Consider the following 26970-nt stretch of genomic DNA (forward strand, 5'->3'; position numbering starts at 1 on the left):
ATGCCTTCTTGATCACATTATCCACCTGTGATGCCACTTTCATCTGTATGGACTTGTACGCCCAGATCCCCCTCTATGTCAATGCTCCTAAGGGTTCTGTCATTTACTGTACAATTCATACCTTAATTTGATCTTTCAAAACGTATCACCCCGCTTTTGTCTGGATTAAACTTCATCTACCATTTCTGTCTAAATCTGTGATTTATCTATATCCCACTGTATCTTTTCACAATCCTCCTTACTATCTGCAACTCTGAAAATTTCAGTGTCATCTGCAATCTTACTAATCAGACTACCTACATTTTCATCCAAATCATTTGTCATGTTACAAACAAAGGTCCCAGCACTGATCCCTGCAGAACATCACTAATTCTTGATTTTGATTCCAAAAAGTAACCTTCCACCACTATTCTTTATCTTCTCTAACCAAGTCAGTTTTGTATCTATCTAGCCAGCTCACCTTGGATCAATGAATCTCTAATTTCTGGACCAGCCTACCATGAGGTACCTTATCATTTGCCTTACTAAAGTCCATGTAGACAACATCCATGTGGCCAGCGGTGTTTCACAGGGATCAGTGCTGGGACTCCTATTTTTTATTTACGATTTGGAGGAGAACATAGATGGCCGATTAGTAAGCTTGCAGACGATACAAAGACTGGGAGAATTGCAGATAGTGACGACGATTGCCAGAGGATACAGCAGGACATAGGATTGAGACTTAGACGGAGAAATGGCACATGGAGATTAATCCAAACAAATGTGAGTTGATGCATTTTGAGACACCTAATGAAGGAGTAAATGTCAGAACCCTTAGTAGCATTAACATACAGAGGGATCTCGGTGTGCAGGTCCATGGTTCCCTGAAAGTGGCAACACAAGTGGATAAGGTGGTCAAAATTAGCATGTCATGTTGCAGCTGTGTAACTATAGTGGGCCATATTTGGAATATGGGGTACAGTTCCAGTCGCCACAATATAAGAAAGATGAGAAAGCTTTTGAGGGGGTACAGAAATGGTTTTCCAGGATGTTGCCTAATTTGGCGAGAGTATTAGCTGTGAGAAGTGATTGGACAAACTTGGTTTGGTTTCACTTGAACATCAAAGAATGAGGGGCAATCTGATAGAAGTTTACAAAATTACAAGAGGCATGGATACGGTGGTTGGACAGTATCTTTTTCCTATGATAATACTATCAATTATTAGGGGACACACGTTTAAGGTAAAAGGTAGTAAGTCCAAAGGAGATGTGAGAAACAGAGGTGGTGGTGGAGGCGGCACATACAATAGGAATATTTAAAAGGCACCTTGACAGATATCTGAATATGCGTGGAATAGAGGGACATGGACTGCATAGAGGCAAAAGGTTTTTACATTTAGAAAGGCATCATGTGTTTGCACAGTACTAATGAGCCAAAAGGCCTGTTCCTGTGCTGTACTGCTCCTTATTCTTTAATGTAATTCTACCCATAGCTTCACAAGATCAATGCCCTAACTTCTACAGTTTTGTCAATAACCAGAATTTTACTTTCCATCAAGAAAGAAAACCGAAAGAAGAAAATTGATCTACTATGCCAATTGATAATTTTACCCAATTCAAATTCTTTTCTTTTCCTAAAATTTATCCCTTGCTAAGCCATTCATCTCCAATTCTACCTTTCACTCTCCTCCAACTTTTCACATAAATTCCACAGGAGGTGCACTATTTTATACAAGGTGGGTAGCTTTAGTATATCTTTGAATGGTGTAAGCAGCTGGGCACATTTAAACCTAATATGATTTTCTACATCCAAACAGGTGGAAGAGGTCAGAATCATAGACTGAGACACATACAGTTCGGAAACAGACCCTTCCATCCAACTCGTCCATGCCGACCAGATATCCTAAACTAATCTAGTCCCATTTGCCAGCACTTGGCCCATATCCCTGTAAACCCTTCCTCTTCATCTACCCATCCAGATGCCTTTTAAATGTTGCAATTGTACTACTTCCACTATTTCTTCTGGCAGCTCATTCCATACAAGCACCACCCTCTGCATGAAAAGGTTGTTCCTTAGGTCCCTTCTAAATTTTCCCTTCTCACCCTAAACCTATGTCCCTTAGTTCTGGATTCCCCTACCCCAGGGAAAAGACCTTGTCTATTTACCTTATCCATACTCATGATTTTGTAAATCTCTACAAAGGCCACCTCTCAGCGCCAATGCTCCAGGGAAAACAGCCACAGCCTAATCAGCCTCTCCCTACAGCTCAAGTCCTTGTAATTCCCTTCTGAACCCTTTCAAGTTTCACAACATCCCTCCTAAAGGATAAAGACCAGAATTGCACATAATATTCCAAAACTGGCCTAACCAATGTCCTGTACAGCCGCAATATGACCTCACAACTCCTATACTCAACCTTCTGACCAACAAAGGGAAGCATACCAAACGCCTTCTGATTAGGTAAGTTATTTCTTTTATTAATTCACTCACAAGAGGTTGGCATTTATTGCTCATTCCTAGTTGCCCATGAGAGGTCTGAAGAATTCAAGAGAGGTACTGCATTAATGAATGTATAGGACTTAAAATGTTTTCAATTCAGTGCCTATTGATTCTTTTAGATTTCAAAAGGTTTCCAACACTAACCTAGACCAGGAAGATTCAGACTGTTCTTCCATCGACAGTCTGAGACTTGTGGGACCATCCAATCCTTGATGGATCTAATGAAGAAGCAAAATGTTAAGCAATATGAAATCAAAAGCTCAGAATGTCTTACATTTCATTCATGCATTTACAAATTAACTCACTGCTTTATATTATAAACTCGATGTTTATCAGATATTTCAAAAAGAAAATAATTAACAAAGAAAGGGTTGGCCCTATAGAAAGTGAGTGTGGGGAATTAGTAATGGAGGATAAAGAGTTGGCAGATGAATTGAGTAGATATTTACGTCCATCTTCACTCAAGAGGATTCAAGTAGCATTCTGGAAATAGCTGTAAATTAGAAAATGAAAGGGAAGGAGAAATGCAAGAAAATTACAATTACCAGGGAAATAGGATTAAGTAAATTGTTGGAACTATGAGATGACGAGCCCCCAAGACTTGATGGATTTCATTTTATGGATTTAAAAGAAAATAGCTTGTAAAATAGCAGGCTTTGAAATTCCTAAACTCATAAGTTACAGGGAAGGTTCCTTTAGATCAGGAAATAGCTTACATAATCCTTTATTCAAAAATGGTGGGAGGCACAAAGTAAGAAACGACAGACCAGTTAGCTTAACATCTATTATAGCGAAAAGCTGGAAGCTATTAGTAAATACACTTACAACAGGATACTTTTATAAATTCAAGGTAATCAGGCACAGCCAACATGGTTTGGTCAAAGGGAAACCATGTTTCGATAATTTATTGTAGTTCGTTAGAGAAGTGACTTGTGCTGGAGATACAGGGGAACCAGTTGATTTACTGAGTTTACTTTTTAAGAAGGAATTTTTAAGGTGCCACAACAGAGGTTATTGTTGAAAATAAAAGCTAATGAAGTAGGAGGTGACATATTGGCATGGATAGTAGGTTGGCTTGCTAAAAGGTAGCAGACAGTAGAAATAAGTATCTTTTTCAGGCTGGCAGGATGTCATGAGCAGTGTGACACAGGGGTCAGTGCTGAGGCCTCAAATCTTTACAATCTACATAAATGATTTGGATGAATCAATTCAAGCTGTGGTAGCTAAATTTGTTGTTGACACAAAGACAGATAAGAAAATGGGTTGCAAAGAGGACATCAGGAACCCTCAGAGGGGTATGAATAGGTTTCATGAATGGGCAAAGATCTAGCTATTGGAGTACAACATGGGAAACTATGAAATTGTCCATTTTGGGAGAAAGAAAGAAAAACATATTATATAAATGGTGAGAAGTTGCAGAGCTCTAGGACTCAAACATCTGGATGTCCTAGTGCATGAACTGCAGAAGTTAGGATGCCGGTACTGCAAGTAATCGGGAAATCTAAAAGGATGTTATGTCTAATTGCAAGAGGAATTGGATGCAAGGGTAGAGAGGTTATACTTTAGTTATAAAGGACACTGGTGAGACTACTTTGGAAGTAGTGTGTATAGTACAGTACTTACAGATAGATGTTAACACATTGGAAGCAGAAGATCAAAGGTTTCTAAGATTACACGGAATGTGCAGACTGCCTTATCAGCAAAGGCAAGACAGGCTAGGCATGTATGCTTTAGAGTTTAGAAGTGTCACAGATGACTTAACTGAAACATACAATTCCTGAGGGAACTTGATCAGGTGACTGTTTGCTTTTGTGGAAGAATCTAGATCTTGGGATCATAATTTAAAAATAAGGAATCATCCATTTCAAAGGGAGGTGTTTTTAATTGCTCTCAGAGGTTTGAGTGTCTTTGAATTTCTTTCCTCAAAAGGCAGTGTATGCAAAATCTTTAAACATTTTTAAGACAAAGTAGATAGTCCTTGCTAATCAAGAATCAGAAAGCTTATTGGGGATATGCAAGCATGTCAAATTGAGAATAAAATTACATCAGCAATGATCTTATTGAATGGCAGTGCAGGCTCGAAGGGCCGAGTAACCTAGTAACCATGCCCCTTGTTTGTTTGTATATATTAGTAGGCAGAATCCAATACACTTCCAGTTTCTGTATCATAGTCCAACATCGCTTCAGGATCATGCTTCAAAAATACCCTTAAGTTATCTTTAAAAAGTCATAGAACCCTAACACCAGAACAGTGATAAACATTAATTCACGAGAAAATTTACAACTGCATGCACATTTTAAGTATTCCAGGTAGTTTCGTCACTTGAGTCCCAAAAAGTAAGTTGACCCCATAACTTTTATTGAATAACTAGTCACTAACTCCACGTCAAGCTTCATATTATTTATAAAAGATAAAAATGAGGAGAAATTATGATTGCCTATTTTCCTGAATGCTTCACAAATATTTCACTATCTCCTTTTCAAATGAGATATTAGTACATTAAAATAAACATTCGTCTCAATTAATAGGGTGGACATAAAATGTTATATGAATGCATTAAGGTTTCATTTATAACTATAACTAAGACCAAGTACAACTAAATAGTTGTGCAATTGTACAACAAAATATGCCAGCATTACTGATCATTTTGTGCCACACAGCACAGTTTATTTTGCTGACAAGACAAAAATAGCTGGCAGGGCATATTGTGATGAGGACATAATGAATCTGCAAGGAGATATAGGAAGAGTGAGTGAGTAGGCAAAATCTTGGGAAATTGAATTTAATGTTGGAAAGTGAGAGGTCATGCAGTTTCCTAGGTAAAACCAAAAGGCAGAATATTATTTTAAATGAGATTCCAAAAAGGTGCAGCACAGAGCAATCTGTGTATGCTTGCGCAAACAACACAAAAGATTAGCATACAGACGCAACAAGTAGTTAAGATGGCATATGGAAGTTTTGTCTTTATTGCTCGAGGTACAAGTTTAAAAATTGCTAAGTCTTGTTACAACTCTACAGGCTGTTGGTTAAGCTGCATCTAGAATACCATGTATAGTTCTGATCGGTGTATTTTATGAAAAGGAAATACAGGCATTGGAAGCTTTCGAATAGGAATTCACTAGAGCAAGTTCTGGGATGCAAGGGCTGACTTATCAAGAAAAGGCTAAACGGGTTAGGCCTTTATTCATTACAGTTTAAAAGAATGAGGGATGGTAATTATTGAAACAAAGATTCTGACAGAATGTTAGGTTCAAGCGAGGAAAGTCTCCAATTAGGGAACATTGTTACAGAATGAGGGGACACTCACTTAAAACTGAGTTATCAAGAAGTTTCTTCTCCCATAGGGTACTGAATGTCTGGACTTAGTTACCCCAGAGTTTACAGAAGCTAGATTACATAAAGTATTGAAAGAGGCGATAGGAAGACTTTTTTGAAATATCAGGGAGCTGATAGCTATGGTGAGCTGTCACACAAGCGGAGTGAGGCCTGGGCCAGATGTGCCATGATATTATTAAATGGCAGGATAGGCCTGAAGGGCTGAATGGCTACTCCTGCTCCTATTACATATGTTCTTAAGTTCCAAGACACACCTTCCTGACATGAAACTGCCCTTCTCCTTCATTGTTGCAGAGTCAAAATTCTGATACTCTCAATCCAGTGGCACTGAGATTTTACAACCACCAAATGGACTGCAGCAATTCGAAGTGGTGGTTAACTACTATGTCTTCAGTGCATTTTGTTGGGCAATAAATACAGCGTCATCAACGATGTTCACATCCCGTCAGCAAATATAAAAAAAAAGTGGTGAGCACTGTTCTGTTGCCACTGATCAAAAAATCTAGGTCACTATTAAATCAAAAAGAGAAAGTGCTCGTCAAACTCAGAAGGTCTGGCAGCATCTGGGGAGAGAGAACCAAAGTTATGTTTTAAGTCCAATAAGTCTCTTTGAAATGGATCAGCATCAAGTGAGCAGCTTTGGTTCCAAAGAAGAGTCATATCAGAACTTCAAATATTAACTTCATGTCTCGCTCCACAGATGCTGTCAGACTCCGGTTTCTCTAGCATTTTTCATTTTTATTTCAGATGACTTGTGCCTGCAGTATTTTGCTTTTATTTGAGCTATTATATGAACTGACAGCCATGGTGAATAATGTATGTCCTAATATTACTTAAATAATTTCCAAATATTCTTTGCATTTCACTTGTCTGGACCTTTTGACTCCATTAGATTGTCAACACACCCCAGCCCATTTATTTCATGCTGACAATAGAGGTCTAATGGTGAATTCAACACTTGAATGGAAAGATTTTCCAGCGTTATGGAGAGAGAACAGGGGAGTAAGGCTTATTAGATTTCTCTTTCAAAGAACTGAGCCTGTCACAATAAACTAAATGGCCTCCTTTTCTATTTTACAAATGAGAAACCAACTTCAAACAATCAAGCACTTGAAGCTAAAGAAACAGCATTCAAAAATAATTCATTATATGAAAAAAAAGGGAATTTTATTTCTTACAACTTGAAATAAATGAAATTATTTCAACAACTAACCATCCTTTATCGTGCTCGGTTTCTTGGAACTTGTATAGCATATTCTTACTTCTTGTACCCATCAACTACATGCATTTACACATTTTCATGGCATACAGTCTCATTGTCAAAAGCACATAATTGAATGGTCTTACACAGTAATCCTTATTAGGCTATCCAATAGAATGATTGTTGTGATCATTAATGGTGTGCAAAACTTACCAGTTTTCGTTTTTTCCCTATGTGACAAGATAAGGATGATTGCTGTGGCAAGAGGCTTCCTCCTTTGCAGTGTGACAACAGCTCAGTCTTGTTCTTTTCTTCCTAGTAATTCATGATAACAAAAATCATAAAAGTCTTACATAATAACATTGGGCTATCAGAAATATGAGCAAAGGTTGGACATTCAGGCAGTCAAGCCTAATGCGCCATTCAATAAACACCATGGATAAATTCAAACATCAGCTACTTACTGCACTGTCCCCATGACCCTGGATTCAATTCACACTAAAAAGGCTACTGACGTCTCACTTGAATATACTCTGGACTGGATTCCAACCCTGCAACAAAATGACAGGCCCCAATTGCTGCAGAAGGGAATAAAGGCAGGAACAACCTGGAGGCCACACCTTATTAGGGAAGGTGATTTTAAAAGACAACTAGCAGCCATGACTAGACTAGTCATTTACCTGGAGAAATGGAAAAGCAGAGTGTTTAGAGCTAGTCATGGCAGGTGTGCCTGGGTGTTCCCATGGTTTTTCACATCTCCATTGAGACTTCAACTGTGCACGGTGCCCTAAAGGAGAAATGTGCACTGCCACTACCTAGAAAAAGAAATCTTCTAACCATTCATAGAAGTCTGCAGCTGTTAAGTCACTTGAAGGATATGGTTTCCACACATAAATTGATCTGCTATGATCTGGAAAAGTGAATTTCAAGCAACATCCAGGTGGAAGTTTCTAACTTATCAAGACTTTGATGTAAAAGGTGATCGACAGTGCAATCAAGTTGCATGGCCATATAAACAACCTTCCTACAGAGTTTGAGTTCTGCCAGTGCCTTTCAACTCCTGACCTTAGTCCCAAATGAACAGAAGAGTTGAACGTCAGAGGTGAGGAAAGAATAACTCTCATTAACATCAAGGCAGTATTTAACCAAGTATGGCATCAAGGAGACCTAGATAAACGAGAGTCAATGAGAATCACGGAGAAAAACTCTCCACAGTTTGGAGCCATAACCAGCAAAATGATGGTTGTGTTTATTGGACATGAATCATCTCAGTCCAATGACATCTCTGCAGAATTCCTCAGGTTCATGTCTTAAACTGAACCAACATGAGTTGCTTCATCAATTGGCCTTTCCTTCATCAAAAGGTCAGAAGGGAGACGCTCACAGACAATTGCACAATATTCAGCATATTCACAAAATCTCAACAAATGAAGCAGCCCATATCCAAATGCAGCAAAGACCCAGACAACATTCAAGCTGGAGCTGAGAGTCACAAGAGATACTTGTGCAACACAAGTGTCATCCAATGGCCATCTCCAACAAGACAGAAACTCAACATGACCCCCTACCATTCAATGGCATTACCAACAATGAAACTCCCACCATCAATATCCATTAACTAGAAACAACAAGGTTTGCCATGTAAATACTGTGGCTACAAGAACAAGTCAAAAGCTAGGGATTCCATGATGAGTGACTCACCTAATCACTGTCCACTATCCACAAGGCAAAAGTCAGGAGTGTTATGGAATAATCTCTACTTATATGTGCGCAGTTCCAACATATAGGACAAAGCAGCCTACCTGACTAGGACATCATTCACCATCTCCAATATTCACTCCCTTCACCATTGACACACAGTGGCAGCAGATTGTACCATTACATGACATATGGTAGCATGTAAACTTAAGCTCCTTTGACAACATCTTACAAATCTATAATCTCGTATTACTTAGAAGGACAAAGGTAGCAGGTGTATGGGAACACCACCATTAACATTTCCCTCAAACCATACATCTTATTGACTTGGAACTATACCAAATACCTTCACTGTCACTGGGTGATAATTCTGGAAATCTTTTGTCTACAGAACTGTGGGTTTACTCAAGACTGTAGTGGTTCTAGCAGACAGCTCAACACCAATTTCTCAAGGGCGACAAAATGCTGACCCAGCAAGCGACATTCCATTACATTCTCTAAGCAGCCTGCTTCCATTTCGCTTTCCTTCCACTTGCTGGTTAACCAGAGATTCCTTGATCCACCTTTGATGCTCCAATAATTCCAGCATTCTCATGCTCCTCTGAAGGGCCCAATCTTGAAGCACAACTGATGGAAGCTCTGTATCACTGGTTGAGCATCTGAATTTAAATCTCAATTTTCTCACACCTGATGAACAATAAAACTGTTAACTTAGCCATAAGAATCACAAATAGCCTATGCAACCAATTGGACATGCTGTGCCATTTAATGATATTATGACTGATCCTGGACTTCAACACAACTTTCCTGTCTTATTCCCACAATTCCAAAGGTCTAAGAATCTATTGATCTCAAACATAAAGCATTCTCAGTCCACTGGATTATTGAATTTCAAAGACTCACTAAGTAACACATTTCTCATATCAGTCCAAAATGATGAACACTTCCCTTCCAAGAGAGAAAATGCTGGAAAATCTCAGTCGGTCTGGCAGCATCTGTAAGGAGAGAAAAGGGCTGACGTTTTGAGTCTAACTGACCCTTTGTCAAAGCTTTGACAAAGGGTCAGTTAGACTCGAAACGTCAGCCCTTTTCTCTCCTTACAGATGCTGCCAGACCTACTGAGATTTTCCAGCATTTTCTCTTTTGGTTTCAGATTCCAGAATCCGCAGTAATTTGCTTTTACTTACCTTACAAGTGCATTCTCCTACTTGCTCCAACTTCTCTGCATCTACCCTGTAAAGTGCTCATAGCTAAATGTTTTACAGAAATCTCCTTTACTATCCTAGATGCATATTTAAACTTAAAGCTACTCTATTGATCTTCAGGTGAGATTTTGTTTCTCAAGTTGGATTGTTATCGAGCATAGATCCTCCTCTTCGTTTGGACTTACTGATTTATAGCAGACTCTGTTTTCTTTGCTTATTTTGCACCTGACACATTTCACATAGAACTAATAAAAAATATTCCTTTCATGGGACATGAGCATCACTGGAAAGACCAGGATCTGATGTCCATGTGTAATTGCTCTTGATGAGGTGTCAGTGAGCTTAGTCAACTCCAGTGCACAGACATGAATACTGTAGCTCTTACGAAAAGATCAAAATCCAATGAAGGTTGGTGCCTAGCGTGTGACGTAATTATTAGAGGCTACTCATTACTGCAGGCCTGAATATTGTCCCAGGACATGCTGTATGTGGACACATTTTGTTTCAGTATGTGAGGAGATGCAAACTGTACTGAACACTGTGCTATGCTCGGTTCTAATCATCAGCTCTCATCCTCACCTCTGATGTTATGACTGAGTGAAATTCATCAATAGATCAGCTGAAAACAGTTGGCCTTGGACATAACATCCATTCCCCTTGATTTCAATTTTGCAGGATATTTTTGTTAGTTACTTCATGACGGCATCAACAACACCCTCCACCATTTTACTCATGATCAAGAGTATACTGTTGGGGCTGTAATTGGTTAGATTGGATCTGTAGCTGCTTTTTGTGGACAGGATATACCCAAGCAATTTTCCACATTGTTAGGTAGATATTGGTATAGTAACAGGACTGAAATAAAGTGTTTAGGGAAGCATTTGGTGCTGCAAAGCAACTCTACAGTAATTGTTGATTGTCAGGGTGTAGCTGACAATCTGTTTTGCTGACAGCTCTTTTGCTACAACCAGCTCTTCTTTTTTGTAGAGTGAATCAAATTGGCTGAAGGTCTGCATCAGTATGGAATCTGGGGGAGCTAGCCAAATGGGTACAAAATTGCTTTGAAAGTAACAGACAGAGGGTTGTGGTGGAAGAATGTTTTTCAGAATGGATCACGTGACCAGTTATGTGCTACAACCATCAGTGCTGGGTCCACTGTTTTTATCATACTTTAAGTGATTTGGATGGCAAATAAATGGGGTATGGCTAGTAAGTTTGCAGATGACTTCAAAATTGGTGGCGTAGTGGACAGTGAAGTTTATCTCCGAGTACAATGGGACCTTGATCAGATGGGCCAATGGGCCGAGGAGTGGCAGATGGAGTTTAATTTAAATAAATGTGAGGGGTTGCACTCTGGTAAGGCAAACCAGGGCAGGACTTACATAGTTAATGGTAGGGCCGTAGGGAGTGTTGCCGAACAAAGACCGAGGGTGCACAGTTCCTGGAAAGGGTAGTCGCAGGTAGACAGGGTGATGAAGACGGCATTTGGCACACTTGCCTTCACTGGTCTGGCATGAATATAGGAGTTGGGACATCATGTTGCAGCTGTACAGGACATAGGTTAGGCAGTGTTTGGAATATTGCATTTAATTCTGGTCTCCCCGCTATAGGAGAGTTGCTGGAAGAGGTTCAGAAAAGATTTACAAGCATGTTGCCAGAACTGGAGCTAGAGGGAGAAAATGAATAGGCTGGGGATTTTTCGCTGCAGAATTGAAAGCTGAGGAATGACCTTATAGAGGTTTATAAAGTGAGTTTTGAGAAGATTTGCAGCTCAGGTGGAGGTTGTGGGTGTAGGTTTGCTCGCTGAGCTGGAAGGTTCTTTTTCAGACGTTTCATCACCATACTAGGTAACATCTTCAGTGAGCCAAAGAAACCCAAACAAATAAATAGAAAACAGGAATCATCAACAATGCTTTGTCTGGAGGCTCACTGAAGATGTTACCTAGTATGGTGACAAAATATCTGAAAATGAACCTTCCAGCTCAGCGAGCAAATCTATATTCAAGAGATTTATAAAATCATGAGGGACACGGATGGGATGAACAGCCAAGGTAATTTTCCTCAGGGTAGGGGAGTCCAAAACTGGACAGCATAGATTTAAGGTATAAGGGAAAAGATTTGAAAAAGGGACCCGAGGGGCGGTTATTTCATGCAGCTGGTGGTATGTGTATAGAACAAGCTGCCAGAGGTCATGGCGGAGGTTTGTACAATTACAATATTTAAAATGCAACTGGATGGGTACATAAATTGGAAGGGTAAGCTAAATGCTGGCAAAAGGGACTAGATCAGTGTAAGATATCTGGTCGGCATAGATGAGTTGGAAGGAAGGGTCTGTTTCAATGCTGTACAACTCTCTAATTATGGGAATCAGGCAGAAAAGGTTAGCTTAAGTCCAGGATCAGCCATGATCTTCTTAAATGGCAGAGCACATCCAATTGGCTGCATGGACTTATGTTTCTTATGACTAGTTTAAGGATTGTGTTATACAACAGTTATGAGATATCTCTGGAGAAGACTTAGATGGATCATCTACTCAGCATTTCTAGTTGAAAGTAGATGCAAATGCTTCAGCCTTTTACACTGATATTCTGGGTTCTCTCATCAAAGATAGGGATATTTATTTATCTAATCAGATGTTTAAATGTCCACCATTTTCCATGACTGGATATAGCAGGTCTGCGAAGTTTTGACTTGATATATTGATTCTGGGAACACTTAGCTCAGATGTCATATGCTGATTGCGCTGTTTCACTTGCACAGTGCCATATTGTAGCTTCTCCAGGTTGACATCTGATTTTATTTAGCTATATCTGGCAGAACTGCTAGCTCAGTTATGCAAAGTGAGGCTAGAGAATCCAGAGAAGACTGAAGAATTTATGGTGGGAGTACTAGACAAACTCCCAGCTCCAGGAATACAATTTGTCCTTGCAAATGATATCGCTAATTCACCAAAAGGCATGCTGCCTACTCTAATTGAAATGCCAGTGAAGAGACAGGCAACTGAAGAAATGAAGGACTTTTATCCATGAATTTTCCATGATTGTGTGATCACAAGATCACAGAGGCACACGTTAAAGCAGGAGAGATGAAAAAGTCACAGATGAAGAAGATAACATACAGTTATCCGAAACTTTCTTTGATCAGATAAACAGAACAGATAAGGAGCAAATAGGTAAACTTGCAAATATCGTTAGCTCTACTAAGCTGATTTAATTCCTTATCTTTCTGCTGCAATTCAAACAATTATATCAAAAGGCATTTACTTTAAAAAAGAAAGTGGATGCATTCCTGTGTGTTATTACTTAACAAATGATGTCTTAATGAGGAAATGGAGACCATCACACATTCAAGCAAATGAGAAATGGGCAGAGATTCATCAACGTTTTTGACCAGTAGGGTACAGAAAGGACGTGCTACAAGTGGCATATGAACTACCACTCGGAGGTCATTTAGGAGTGAGGATAACACAGGCTAAAATACAAAGGCATTTTTACTGGCCTGGACTACACAAATCCCTCCAGAACTACCCCTCTCTGAGGATGAAAGATCAGTCCTCGGCAGAGGCCTCACCTGCATTCCCCTATGCTCTCGGATTAACGAGTTCAACACGCGGCGAGACATCAAACAATTCTTCCACTGCCTTCGCCTCCCCGCCTACTTCTTCAGCCAGGATTCTCGCCAACCCTCTGATGACCCCTTCTCCCAGCTCCAACATGCCCCATCCACCTGGACACCCCGTGCTGGCCTCTTATCTGCCCTCAATCTCTTCATAGCCAACTGCCGCCATGACATTAACCGCCTCGACCTCTCCACCCCTCTCACCCTCGGAACGTGCAGCCCTCCACTCCCTCCGTTCCAACCCCAACCTCACTATCAAACCGGCAGACAGGGAGGCGCGGTAGTAGTTTGGCGCACCGACCTTTACACCACTGAGGCGAAACGCCAGCTCGCAGACACCTCCTCCTCCTGCTCCCTTGACCATGACCCCACCTCCCACCACCAAACCATCATCTCCCAGACCATCCATAACCTTATCACCTCAGGGGATCTCCCATCCACTGCCTCCAACCTCATAGTCCTACAACCCCTCACCGCCCTTTTGTACCTCCTGCCCAAAATCCACAAACCTGACTGCTCCCAGGAGGACCAGTTCCAACACCGTACAACCCAGATGGCCTCCTTCTTCAAAGGCCGCAATATCACCCCAGACGTGATCGACAATGCTCTCCACTGCATCTCCTCCACTTCCCGCTCCTCCGCCCTTGAGCCCCGCCCCTCCAATCGCCACCAGGACAGAACCCCACCAACCTCCATATACATTGTATCATCCTTCGTCATTTCCGCCACCTCCAAACAGACCCCACCACCAGGGATATATTTCCCGCCCCTACCAGTGTTCTGAAAAGACCACTCCCTCCGTGACTCCCTCGTCAGATCCATACCCCCCACCAACCCAACCTCCACTCCTGGCACCTTCCCCTGCAACCGCAAGAAATGCAAAACTTGCGCCCACACCTCCCCCCTTACTTCCCTCCAAGGCCCCAAAGGATCCTTCCATATCCACCACAAATTCACCTGCACCTCCACACACATCATTTACTGCATCCGCTGCGGCCTCCTCTATATTGGGGAGACAGGCCGCCTACTTGCGGAACGTTTCAGAGAACGCCTCTGGGACACCCGGACCAACCAACCCAACCACCCCGTGGCTCAACACTTCAACTCCGCGTCCCACTCCACCAAGGACATGCAGGTCCTTGGACTCCTCCATTGCCAGACCATAGCATCACGACGGCTGGAGGAAGAGCGCCTCATGTTCTGCCTAGGAACCCTCCAACCACAAGGGATGAACTCAGATTTCTCCAGTTTCCTCATTTTCCCTCCCCCCACCTTGTCTCAGTCCCAACTCTCGAACTCAGCACCACCTTCCTAACCTGCAATCTTATTCCTGACCGCTCCACCCCCACCCCCATTCCGGCCTATCAACCTCACCTTTACCTCCTTCCACCTATCGCATTTCCAACGTCCCTCCCCCAAGTCCCTCCTCCCTACCTTTTATCTTAGCCTGCTTGGCACACCTTCCTCATTCCTGAAGGAGGGCTCATGCCCGAAACGTCGATTCTCCTGCTCCTTGGATGCTGCCTGATCTGCTGCGCTTTTCCAGCAACACATTTTCAGCCACACAAATATAGAACATAGAACAGTACAGCACAGAACAGGCCCTTCAGCCCACGATGCTGTGCCGACCATTGATCCTCATGTGAAGTAAACCTAATGTACGAACTCTCAAATTTCTGTGACCATATGCATGTCCAGCAGTCTCTTAAATATCCCCAATTACCTCGGTTCCACAACCGCTGCTGGCAACGCATTCCATGCACTCACAACTCTCTGCGTAAAGAACCCGCCTCTGACATCCCCTCTATACTTTCCGCCAAACCACTTAAAACTATGACCTCTTGTGTTAACAATTTCTGCCCTGGGAAAAAGTTTTTGTCTATCAACTCTATCTATGCCTCTCATTATCTTGTACATCTCAATTAGGTCCCTTCTCTTCCTTCTTTTTTCCAATGAAAAAAGTCCGAGCTCAGTCAACTCTCTTCGTAAGATAAGCCTACCATTCCAGACAGCATCCTGGTAAACCTCCTCTGAACCCTCTCCAAAGCATCCACATCTTTCGTATAATAGGGCAACCAGAACTGGACACAGTAATCCAAGTGTGGTCTAACCAAAATTTTATAGAGCTGTAACAAGATATCATGGCTCTTAAACTCAATCCCCCTGTTAATGAAAGCCAAAACATCATGTGCTTTCTTAACAACCCTGTCCACCTGGGTGGCAATTTTAAGGGATCTATGTACCTGCACACCAAGACCCCGCTGTTCCTCCACACTGCCAAGAATCCTGCCTTTAATCCTGTACTCAACATTCAAGTTCGACCTTCCAAAATGCATCATTTCACATTTATCCAGGTTGAACTCCATCTGCCACCTCTCAGCCCATCTCTGCATCCTGTCAACGTCACACTGCAGCCTACAACAGTCCTCTATACTGTCAATGACACCTCCAACCTTTGTGGCTTCTGCAAACTTGCTAACCCATCCTTCAATCTCCTCATCCAAGCCATTAATAAAAATTACAAAGAGTAGAGGCCCAAGAACAGAGCCCTGTGGAATACCACTCACCACTGACTTCCAAGCAGAATATTTTCCCTCGACTACCACTCGCTGTCTTGTGTCGACCAGCCAATTCTGTATCCAGACACCTAAATTTCCCTGCATCCCATTCCTCTTGACCTTCTGAACGAGCCTACCATGGGGAACCTTATCAAGTGCCTTAGTGAAGTCCACATACACAACATCCACCGCTCGACCCATCAACCTGTCTACTAACATCCTCAAAGAACTCTATAAGATTTGAGAGGCATGACCTGCCCCTCACAAATCCGTGCTGACTGCCTTTAATCAAGCTATGCTCTTCCAGATGGTCATAAATCCTATCCCTCAGAATCCTTTCTAACACCTTGCAGATGACAGACGTAATTGAATTTTGCCAGATATGTCTTACATGTCAGCTAATCAGAAAACCACTGGCAGTAATAAAATGTACACCTTTAATATCTATTCCAGGATTTGAGAAATCTTTCACAAGAGTCTTGATTGATTGCATAGGTCCCCTACCTCAAACAAAAAGTGGGAATAAGTATTTATTAACAATAATGGATGTGTCAACTAGATTTCCAGAAGCAATCCCATTACACAACATTACAGCAAAAAAAAAAAGGGTTGTAGAAGAATTACTTAATTTTCTTTTACTGATACGGACACCAATAGACATCCAGTCAGATCAAGGATCAAACTTCACATCCAAACTATTCAAAGAGGTCATGGATAACTTGGGAATAAAGCAATTAAGTCTACTGCATACCATCCAGAATCACAGGAAGCGCTACAGAGACGGCATCAAACACTATGTTAAGAGCTTAGCATCAGGATTATCCAGATGATTGGGATAAAGGAGTTCCATTTGTACGTATTGCAATCAGAGATGCACTGAATGAATCGACCAAATTTGATCCATTTGAATCAATTTTTGGGCATGAAGTTAGAGGACCATTAAGACTAATTAAGGGGAAATTAATAAGTCAGAATTCAGAGACCACCCATTTGGACTATGTATCAAATTTTAGAGAACGATTAAATAGACCTGGAGAGTTGCTAGACAGCATTTAAACATATCACAGTAGACAATGAAACAGGAAGCAGATAAGAAATCACAAATTCACAATTTTACAATTGGGGATAAGGTATTGGTGTTACTTCCAGTAAAAAGTGAACCTTTAAAAGCAAGGTTTAGTAGATGTTATCAAATCGAGAAGAAATTGCATGAAGTGAACTACTTGATAAGGACTCCAGGCAGGAAGAAATCTCACATAGTGTGTCATGTGAATATGTTCAAAAGGCATTTTGATAGGGAAGGAAAGCAAGAGGACAAAGTGTTAATCATTACACCATAGAAGGAAGAACTAAGTTCAGAGGATTCTGAATTGGATATCCCTCCAATCATATTGGACAATGTGGTAGTTGTCAAAAATTAGGATACGTTATTGAGTTACCTTCCACAAGAAAATCGAAACAGTTATTACTATCACAGTAATATGGGGAGATATGCGGAAATAAACTGGGAAGTACGAACTTAATTGCGCATAATGTAGATATAGAAGATGCTGTTCCGATTAGGCAACATCCTTATAGGCATAACCCTCTAAATATAGAACATAGAAAAGTACAGCACAGAACAGGCCCTTAGGGCCCACGATGTCGTGCTGCGATTTAATCCTAATGTAAAATATAGTAACTTAACCTACGCACCCCTCAACTCACTACTATCCATGTGCATGTCCATTCGCTTAAATGTCTCCAATGACTCTGCTTCCACCACCTCAGCTGGCAACACATTCCATGCATTCACAACTCTCTGCATAAAGAACCTACCTCTGATGTCTCCTTTATACCTTCCGCCTAATATCTTAAAACTATGACTTCTTGTACCAGTCAATCCTGCCCTGGGGAAAAGTCTCTGGCTATTGACTGTATCTATTCCACTCATTATCTTGTATACCTCAATCAGGTCTCCTCTCTTCCTCCTTCTCTCTAGAGAGAAAAGTCCGAGTTATTCAACTTTTCTTCACAAGGCAAGCCCTCCAAGTCTAGGCAGCATCCTGGTAAACCTTCTTTGCACCCTCTCCAAAGCCTCTGTATCTTTCGTATAGTCGGGCAACCAGAACTGGACACAATATTCCAAGTGCGGTCTCACCAGGGACTTGAAGAGCTGCAGCAAAACCTCGCAATAAGGCTCTTAAACTCGATACCCTGTTAATGAAGCCAAAACACCATATGCTTTCTTAACAACCCTATCCATTTGGATAGCAAATTTGAGGGATCCATGTACTTACACACCCAGATCCTTCTGTTCCTCCACACTGTCAAGAATCCTGTCTTTCATCCTTTATTCAGCATTCAAGTTCGACCTTCCAAAATGCGTCACTTCGCATTTATCCAGGTTGAACTCCATCTGCCATTTCTCAGCCCAGCTCTGCATCCTGTCTATGTTGCACTGCAGCCTGCAGTAGCCCTCTATACTATCAACGACACCTCCAACCTTTGTGACATCTGCAAATTTTCCAACCCACCCCTCAACCTCTTCATCCAAGTCATTTATAAAAACTGCAAAGAGCAGAAGCACAAGAACAGATACCTGCGCGACCCCACTTAACACTGTCTTCCAGGCAGAATACTTTCCATCTACAACCACTCTCTGCCTTCTGTCAGCCAGCCAATTCTGAATCCAGACAGCCAAATCTCCCAGTATCCCATACTTCCTGACTTTATGAGCGAGCCTACCATGGGGAACCCTATTAAATGCCTTGCTGAAATCCATATACACCACATCCACTGCTTGACCGTTGTCGACCTGTCTTGACACCTCCTCAAAGAACTCAATAAGATTTGTGAGGCATGACCTGCCCCTCACAATGCCATGCTGACTGCCTTTAATCACACTATGCTTTGTCAAATAGTCATAAATCCTATCCCTCAATTCTTTCCACAACTTTGCTGACCACAGACGTGAGACTGACTAGTCTGTAATTGCCAGGGATTTCTCTATTACCCTAGAAAAGTAGAACAACATTAGCCTCCTTCCAATCCTCCGGTACGACTCCCATGGAGAGTGAGGAGGCAAAGATCCTCACTAGTGGCTTAAGAACCTCCTTTCTCGCTTCCTGGAGCAGCCCAAGATAAATGTGGTCTGGCTCTGGGGACTTATCAAATTTAACTTTTTCCAAAATTTCTAGCACATCATCTTCATCAATCTTGGTCTGGTCAAGACTGTATCCCAGCTCCTCTAGGTTTTCATTTACAACAAGTTCCCTTTCCTTGGTAAAAATCAAAGCAAAAAACTCATTTAGGGCTTGCTCTATCTGCTCAGACTCCACGCACAAGTTCCCTCCGCTATCCCTGATCGGCCCTACATTCTCCCTGATCATTCTCTTATTCCTCACATAGGAGTAAAACGCCTTTGGGTTGTCCCTAATCCTTCTTGCCAAGCCTTTTTCGTGCCACCGCCTGGTTCTCCTAAGTCCATTTCTGAGCTCCTTTCTAGCAAGCCTGTAATCCTCTAAAGCTGCGCTAGATTCTTGCTTCCTCCATCTTATGTAAGCTGCCTTCTCCCTTTTGAAGAGAAGTTTTTTTCTGTTGGCACAGGTTCAGAAGGAGATAGAGCGTATGCTCCAAAATGGCATAATTGAAGCGAGTTACATTGAGTTCACCATAGTCATGACGCCAAAGCCAGATAGTACTCAACGGTTATGTGTGGACTATTGCAAAGTCAACGCCGTTACAAAGACAGACGCATATCCAATTCCAGGGTTGGAGGACTCTGTTGAGAAAGCAGGACAAGCAACTTACATTTCTAAGTTGAACTTGTTCAGAGACTATTGGCAAGTACCTTGTCAGAGAGAACAAAGGCAACTTTGGCTTTTGTAACGCCAATTGCACTATATCAGCTCAAAGTCATGCCATTTGGTACGAAAACACTCCAGCCACATTTCAGAGACTGACTAATAAGGTCATTGTCGGATTGCCCAACTGTGTGGTGTACATTGATGACCTAGTGATTTTTAGTCACTCATGGAAGGAACATTTACATCATTTATCAGACTTGCTCGATCAACTTCGGAAGGCAGGCTTGGTGATAAACCTAGCTAAAAGTGACGTTGCCAACGCCCAAGTCACTGTCCTGGAAAATGTTATTGGACATAGACAAATGGCCCCACAAGATGAGGAAACAAAAGTAATTGGGGAATTTCCCACACCGTCGATGAAAAAAGTAGTACTGGGGTTGAGTGGATTTTACCAAACGTTTGCATCGAACTTTAGCAGTGTGGCTGCTCCACTCACCGAACTGTTAAAAAAAGGGCAAAAAGTTTCAGTGGACAGCAGACTGTCAAAAGGCATTTGACAGCCTAAAATCTGTGTTAACCACTGCTCCAATATTAACCACACCAGATTATGTTAAGCTTTTCAAGTTGGCTATCGATGCCAGTGATGTAGGCGTGGATGTGGTACTCCTGCAGGAAGATGATGAGGAAATAGAAAGACCCATCCAGGAAGTTGAACGTTAATCAACAGAAGTATTCAATGGTGGAGAAAGAGACATTAAACTTGGTGTTGGCATTACAACATTTCAGTGTTTATATTACCAGCAATGCATTTGAGACAATCATATACACCGATCACACGCATTGACATTTGTAGAAAAACCTAAGGACAAAAATGCCAGACTGATTAGATGGAGCTTATTGTTGCAGCCATTCAATTTGACGATTGTGCATGTGGCAGGTTGGGAACACATGATCGCCAATGCATTATCAAGATTCCAATGAGATATTGAGGCATTTGGTGGCGGGTGTACAATGGCCTGAATTTGCATTTGGCTGTGCATGTTTGCATGTTTATAGTCAGTCTAGTATATATGTGTGTTTAGACTTCTAACCGGGTTTTGAAGGGTTAAAAATGAAGCCATCTTTTGGTATTGATTGTCCTTTTTTTTAAAAAGGTGGGGGGGTGGGGGGGAGGTGTCACAAAGCTAGTCGCTTTTTCTAAAAGCTGTTCCTTTGCTCAAGGAGAATCCATCCTTGATTTTTTTCAGAGGGGCAATAAACCGGTCTGGGCTCCAATCAGTCTGGTTGAGATGAAAAAGATTTTGAGAAGCCTTTTGTTTATATGGAAACAGATGAGACTTCAGGCAAAAGTGGTCATGTTTTAGAAGTGACCTGTATAATGAAAAGGGAGTGGTCAGCTCTTTAGCTGAAGCGGAGCTGAGCTGAGCTGACCAGTTTTAGTTCAGTCTTGAACATGGAAATTCAACAGGGAGCGGTGTGGAAACTCTTTCTCTTTCTACCTTTAAACTTCAACCTGTAAGCATGCGTTCCATTTATACTGGATTTTAAGAGGAGTTTGGTTATTGGGACTGTTGTGTATATTTGGAACAGCATAATTAAGTCTCATTGGATAGGTTGAGGTCTGTAGGGGTTCTTTATTCTGTTCTTTGTGGTTCATTGTGTAATGTTGTGTACATTTTTATCTATTTTAAAATCTAGTAGTCAACCTAGCTAACTTAATCCAGGTAATTTTCACTGTACACTTACCGAAACAAATTGCAAAGTTATGATCTGGGGCTGCCTGCCCCCAAGAATATTTTGAGTGGTCTGGCCTAGTCCTGCACTCCTGATCAAATCAAGGTTGATAATTTAACGTGATGGTAATATCAGAGTAAAGGACTATGTGAGGCCATGAGGTTACAATTGTGACTGAATTAATTCTGCGGAAGCTGATAGCTCATACATCATGCATAACTACTTCTAATCTATTCTATTTAGCACAGTGACAGTGTCACCACAACACAATGATCCGTATCTGCAATGTGAAAATGGAACTTTACATTAGGACTGTAATGATTATTCCTGCCACAGGTAGATTAATAAGGGTGAGATCCAACAGGTTTTCCTCCTTGCTGGGTCTGTCACTACAGGTCAATCAAGATAACTATATCTTTCAGAAAAAGTCACCTACTATCATCTAGCTTGTTCCAGCACTTACAGCCATATGGGATGACTATTCCATATTATTGGCTCTATTTCCTTTACCTGTCAAGTACTCTTGAGATTCACCGGCTCCCCGTCAGTCTAATTTTTATATCCTATATATTGTACTTTTGTCCATCTCTTGGGGACACATCACAGTTCATAATTTCCTTCAGAATTCTTTATAACAACACAAATCTCTGTAAACAAGTCACTATTCCATGGATACCGCCATTGTGACACACTTTGCATTCAGTGAGTATGGCTTTGTGACACGCATCCACAGACCACCACAAACTGCCATACTGCTTCTGCACATCACAAAGAGAACTACGGTTCGAACAGTCATTTTCAAAAGAAACATATCCAAAAATAAACACATCGTCTCAGCTACAGAAACTATACACTGCAAATGCAATATTCTATTTGCCGGTACAGCTTCATTTGAAGTTTCAGCGTCTCATCTATAAATCACCATGGTGCTAAATATTCTGGCTGAAAATAACTTCTTTATCCTTTTTAAAACTGTTTGCCAACATTACCTGTTGACACCTTTCAATTTTTTTTCAATTGTGACAATTTTCATGCGCATACACTAAAGTTAGACAATATAACTCCAACCTGCAATATTTTTGTAGCATTTATTGACTTTAAAAAATGGCCTTAACTTAAAAGAAGTGAATCATGGAAGCGATATTAAATACTAAGAAGTCTGCAATAAATTGTGTCAGTTGGAAACTAGACACTCAAGAGTCATAAACATAGAAACAGACCCTTCCAGCAAATTGATGCGGACGATAATCACAAACTAAACTTGTCCCACCTGGCTGCGCTTGGCCCATATCCCTCCAACCATTTCTTATTCATGTACTTATCTAAATGTCTCTTCAACGTTGTAACTGTACCCACATCCACCACTTCCTCTGGAAGTTTATTCCAATAATATTGTCTCCATGTCTTTTTTTAAATCTTTCTCCTTTCACCTTAAAAATATGCCCCTCATCTTGAAATCCCCCACCCTAGCAAAAAGACACTGCCATTCACCTGCATGATTTTATAAGACTCTATAAAGGTTCAACCACCTAAGTTCTAGTGAAACAAGTCTCAGGCTATCTAATCTCTCTTCATAACTCAAACATTCCATTTCCAGCAACATCCTGGTAAATCTTTTCTGAACTGTCTCCAGCTTAGTAATACCCTATCAATAGCAGGGTAACACGAGAACTGCATACAGTATTCCAGAACAGGCCTCACCAATGTCCTATCCAACCTCATCATGTCTTAACTCCTATACTCGAAGGTCTGAGCAAGGAAGGCAAGTGTGCTAAACGCCTTCTTAACCAGCCTACCTCTATGTGCAATGCAAATTTCAAAGAATTATGTATCAGAAATGCTAGGTCTCTCTGTTCTACAACACTACCCAAGACCCTATTTGTAATTTGTACAAGTCTTGCCTTTGTTTGTTCTATCAAAATGCAATACCTCACATTTATCAAAATCAAACTCCATCTGCCATTCGTCAGCCCCTTGACACAATTGATCAAGATCTCTTTGTAATCTAAGATAACCCTCTTCACTGCCAACCACACCACCAATCTTGGTGTCATCTGCAAACGTACATGCTTTCTATATTCTCACCTAAATCATTTATATCAAATTATAAACAAAAGTGGAGCAGGTACCAATCTCTGTGGAACACAGGAACACTCTGGTCACAGGCCTCCAGTCAGAAAAAACAACCCTCCACCATCACTTTCTGTCTCCTGCCATTAAGCCAATTTTGTATCCAATTAGCAAGCTAACTCTGAATCCTATGTGATTTAACTTTACTAATTAGTCTACCATGAGGAATCTTGTCAAAGGCATTACTAAAGTTCAAATAAACAATGTCTACCACTCTGCCCTCATCTGTCTTCTTGGTTACTTCCCAAAGAGCTCAATCAAGTTTATGAGACACAAATTTTCTCATACAAAACCATGCCGACTATCCCTAATCATTCCTTGCCTCTTCAAATGCATATAAATCCTATCTTTCAGAATAACTTGCAACAATTTATCCACCAACGAAGTCAGATTCACAGGTCTATAGTTCCAAGACTTCTTCTTATATCCTTTCTTAAACAAAGGCACATTTAGCCACACTCCAATCATTCAGCACCTAACTTGTATTTATAGATGATACAAATACTTTTGCAAGGGGCTTTGCAATTTCCTCCCTAATTTTCCATGGACATATCACTATTTTTTAAAACAGCATAAAACGTGTATCAGACCTGATTTCAATACAGTAGCTTCTGACACCTGGATTGCTATCAATATGCAAACAAAACCAGGGATAAAAACATTCAAGTCAGTAGTAAGCATTGAATGCGTGCAAAAAAAGGTAGAAGAACCATAGTGTCCTTACATCATGACTGCAGCGCTCTGACTTTTTTTTCTTTGACGAAGACTTGGTCTTCTCTCGCTTGTGCTTTGAATGTTTTCTGGACATCACGTATTTATGAGAAGCTTGAGAGATATAAAGAGAGGTTTGAATTAATGCTACAATATAAAATGCTGCCAGAAAAGCAGAACTGGTTTCATTTAAACATAACATCTATGTCTGTACTGTAGTACATAGCCATTCAGCACATAGTTAGCAGCTATAGTATCACACTGTCTCTCTTGCCACTTAAGTCAAGATTTAGGCCCACCTTGCTGAGACACCAACCCAGCTTGACTGCAAAAGCTGGAGCAGTGCGCAAGAGTGACAGAGTCTGTGAATGAACGAACAGCTCCTCATAGATTATGTCTCTTCCACGTACAGCAAAACATTTTCTCTCATAAGTTGCCTCTGTAGCTAATTCTTCCAAGATATTATAGGGGCTTTCAAGAGTGAATTCACTCATCACCCACATTCTATTTTGAATCCTGGACAAAGGTAAGTTATGAAGTTTAGGTTACCATCCAGCCACAATATCTTTAATTAGCAGAACTGGGTTTAGGGGCTAAATGGTCTACTATAGTTTCAAAATTATTTCCAATTTCCATTACTGGTACACACTTCCTGAAATATACCTCTCGCCCAATTGCAATCTGGAGCATTCTCTGCACCCTCTTGAATAAGTATTTAATATGTATTGAAGCTAACATTTAATAATTATCCCATTGATTAACAAATAATTTAAAATCTTTGCTTCATTATAGAATTTGAACAGAGAAGATTACTTGATTATAAAATATTTCAACAAGATTCACTGTTAATTCTTCATATTATGTACCATTTAGCATAAAAACACATTTCTTCAACTGAATATGCAATGTTTACAGAAATCTCAGCTACTCATGGGTTGGAAATAGCCATCTAGACACCTAACTCAGGTGCCATGCAATTGTACCACACACCCATGTTTTTAAACAGAAACAGGGAAAACAAATGGTGGACTGCCCTTTTTGATTTAATTAGGGTGGGAGGTAATGGGAGGGAAAGAGAGAAGTTTGCCAGCCTACTTTCTGAACACCCTGAATAAGCAGTTCTAAAAAAGTCTTACCGTGTGACACGTGCCCCCATGTTTTAGATTACCCAGCAAGAAGAGATAACCTCGTTTCTTTTGTCAAGCTTCTTCAGCATCTAGTATGTTTCAATGAGATGATCTCTAATTCCTGCATAGCCTTGAGAATATTAGCCCAATCAACTCTGCCTCTCACCACGAAACTGAGTCTTTCTATCCTACAAAATAATGCAAGTATATCCTTCCTCAAATAGAGACCAAAATTGCACACGGTATTCCAGGTATGGTCTCACAAAACAATGTGCAGATGTAGTATTTATTTTTATATTCCAATACCCTGTAATAAAAGTCAAAATGCCATTTGTCCTCCTAATTTCTTTCTCTACATGCACTCAAGACTATTGGGGCATCAGTGATTTCAAAATGGAGGCTTTTTAAAAATATTCTGCTTTTTTTTAAATTACCAAAGTAAAGAGGATATCTCCACTTTCCCACATTATACTCCAAATGCCATCATGTTATCCACTAACTTAAACTGCTTACCTCACTTCACAGTCTCCTTGCAGCTTACATTTCCACCTACCTTTCCAACTAGAAAATGTTCTATTTAGACTAGATTAGATTAGATTCCCTACAGTGTGGAAACAGGCCCTTCGGCCCAACCAGTCCACACCGACCCTCTGAAGAGTAACCCACCCAGACCCATTTCACTCTGACTAATACACCTAGCACCATGGGCAACTTAACATGGCCAATTCACCTGACCGGCACATCTTTGGACTGTGGGAGGAAACCAGAGCAACCCCACGCAGACACGGGGAGAATGGCCCAGACCAGAGGCTGAAATCGAATCCGGGACCCTGGTACTGTGAGGCAGCAGTGCTAACCACTGAGCCACCGTGTGCTGCCCCTACTATTTGTATTCTGTCCACAAACTAATCCTTTATTCATGCTAAAATATTGTCCCCCACATCCACGTCTTTTCCTTTATATTAATCTTTTGAGTAGCATCTTATTAAATGCCTTTTGAAAATCAAAGGATATTCCGATTCCCTGTTGTCTAAATTATTAATTACATCCTGTAAAAATATAACAATTTGTCAGTCAAATGTGTCAAATTTCATTTCACAAAACCAAGATGACTTTTATCACACTGTACTTTTTTGGGCGCATTTATATTATTCAGACATTTTAATAAAAAGTCAGTTTCCAGAGAACTGATGTTAGGCCAAATGGCCTGTAGTTCCATTTTCTTTCTCTTCCCTTTCTGCAGTACGTTATACGTATTAATGATTTCAGAATCATAGCTCTTGCATCCATAATCTCTGCAGCTATCTTTGAGAACTCCAGAATGTTGACCATCAGGTTACAGTTCCTACAGTTTACTACTTTCTTTCTGCTGACATTAATTACC

At 40.9% G+C, this 26970-nt stretch overlaps 1 protein-coding gene across 2 annotated transcripts in view; it reads right to left on the reverse strand.

The window, feature by feature from the left end:
• Positions 1-26970, reverse strand: part of swt1 (SWT1 RNA endoribonuclease homolog) — a 133739-nt gene that overhangs the window by 102495 nt on the left and 4274 nt on the right. For both annotated transcript variants that reach the window (XM_072573649.1, XM_072573648.1), the window contains exons 2-4: positions 24473-24573; positions 7231-7332; positions 2624-2697 (exon numbers count right to left, since the gene is read on the reverse strand). In XM_072573649.1, coding sequence (XP_072429750.1) covers positions 2624-2697; positions 7231-7332; positions 24473-24556 — 260 coding nt within the window. In that variant the 5' untranslated portion in view covers positions 24557-24573. The remainder of the gene's footprint in view (positions 1-2623; positions 2698-7230; positions 7333-24472; positions 24574-26970) is intronic.

This window comes from Chiloscyllium punctatum, chromosome 7 (genome assembly GCF_047496795.1).
Source record: "Chiloscyllium punctatum isolate Juve2018m chromosome 7, sChiPun1.3, whole genome shotgun sequence".
Taxonomy (NCBI): domain Eukaryota; kingdom Metazoa; phylum Chordata; class Chondrichthyes; order Orectolobiformes; family Hemiscylliidae; genus Chiloscyllium; species Chiloscyllium punctatum.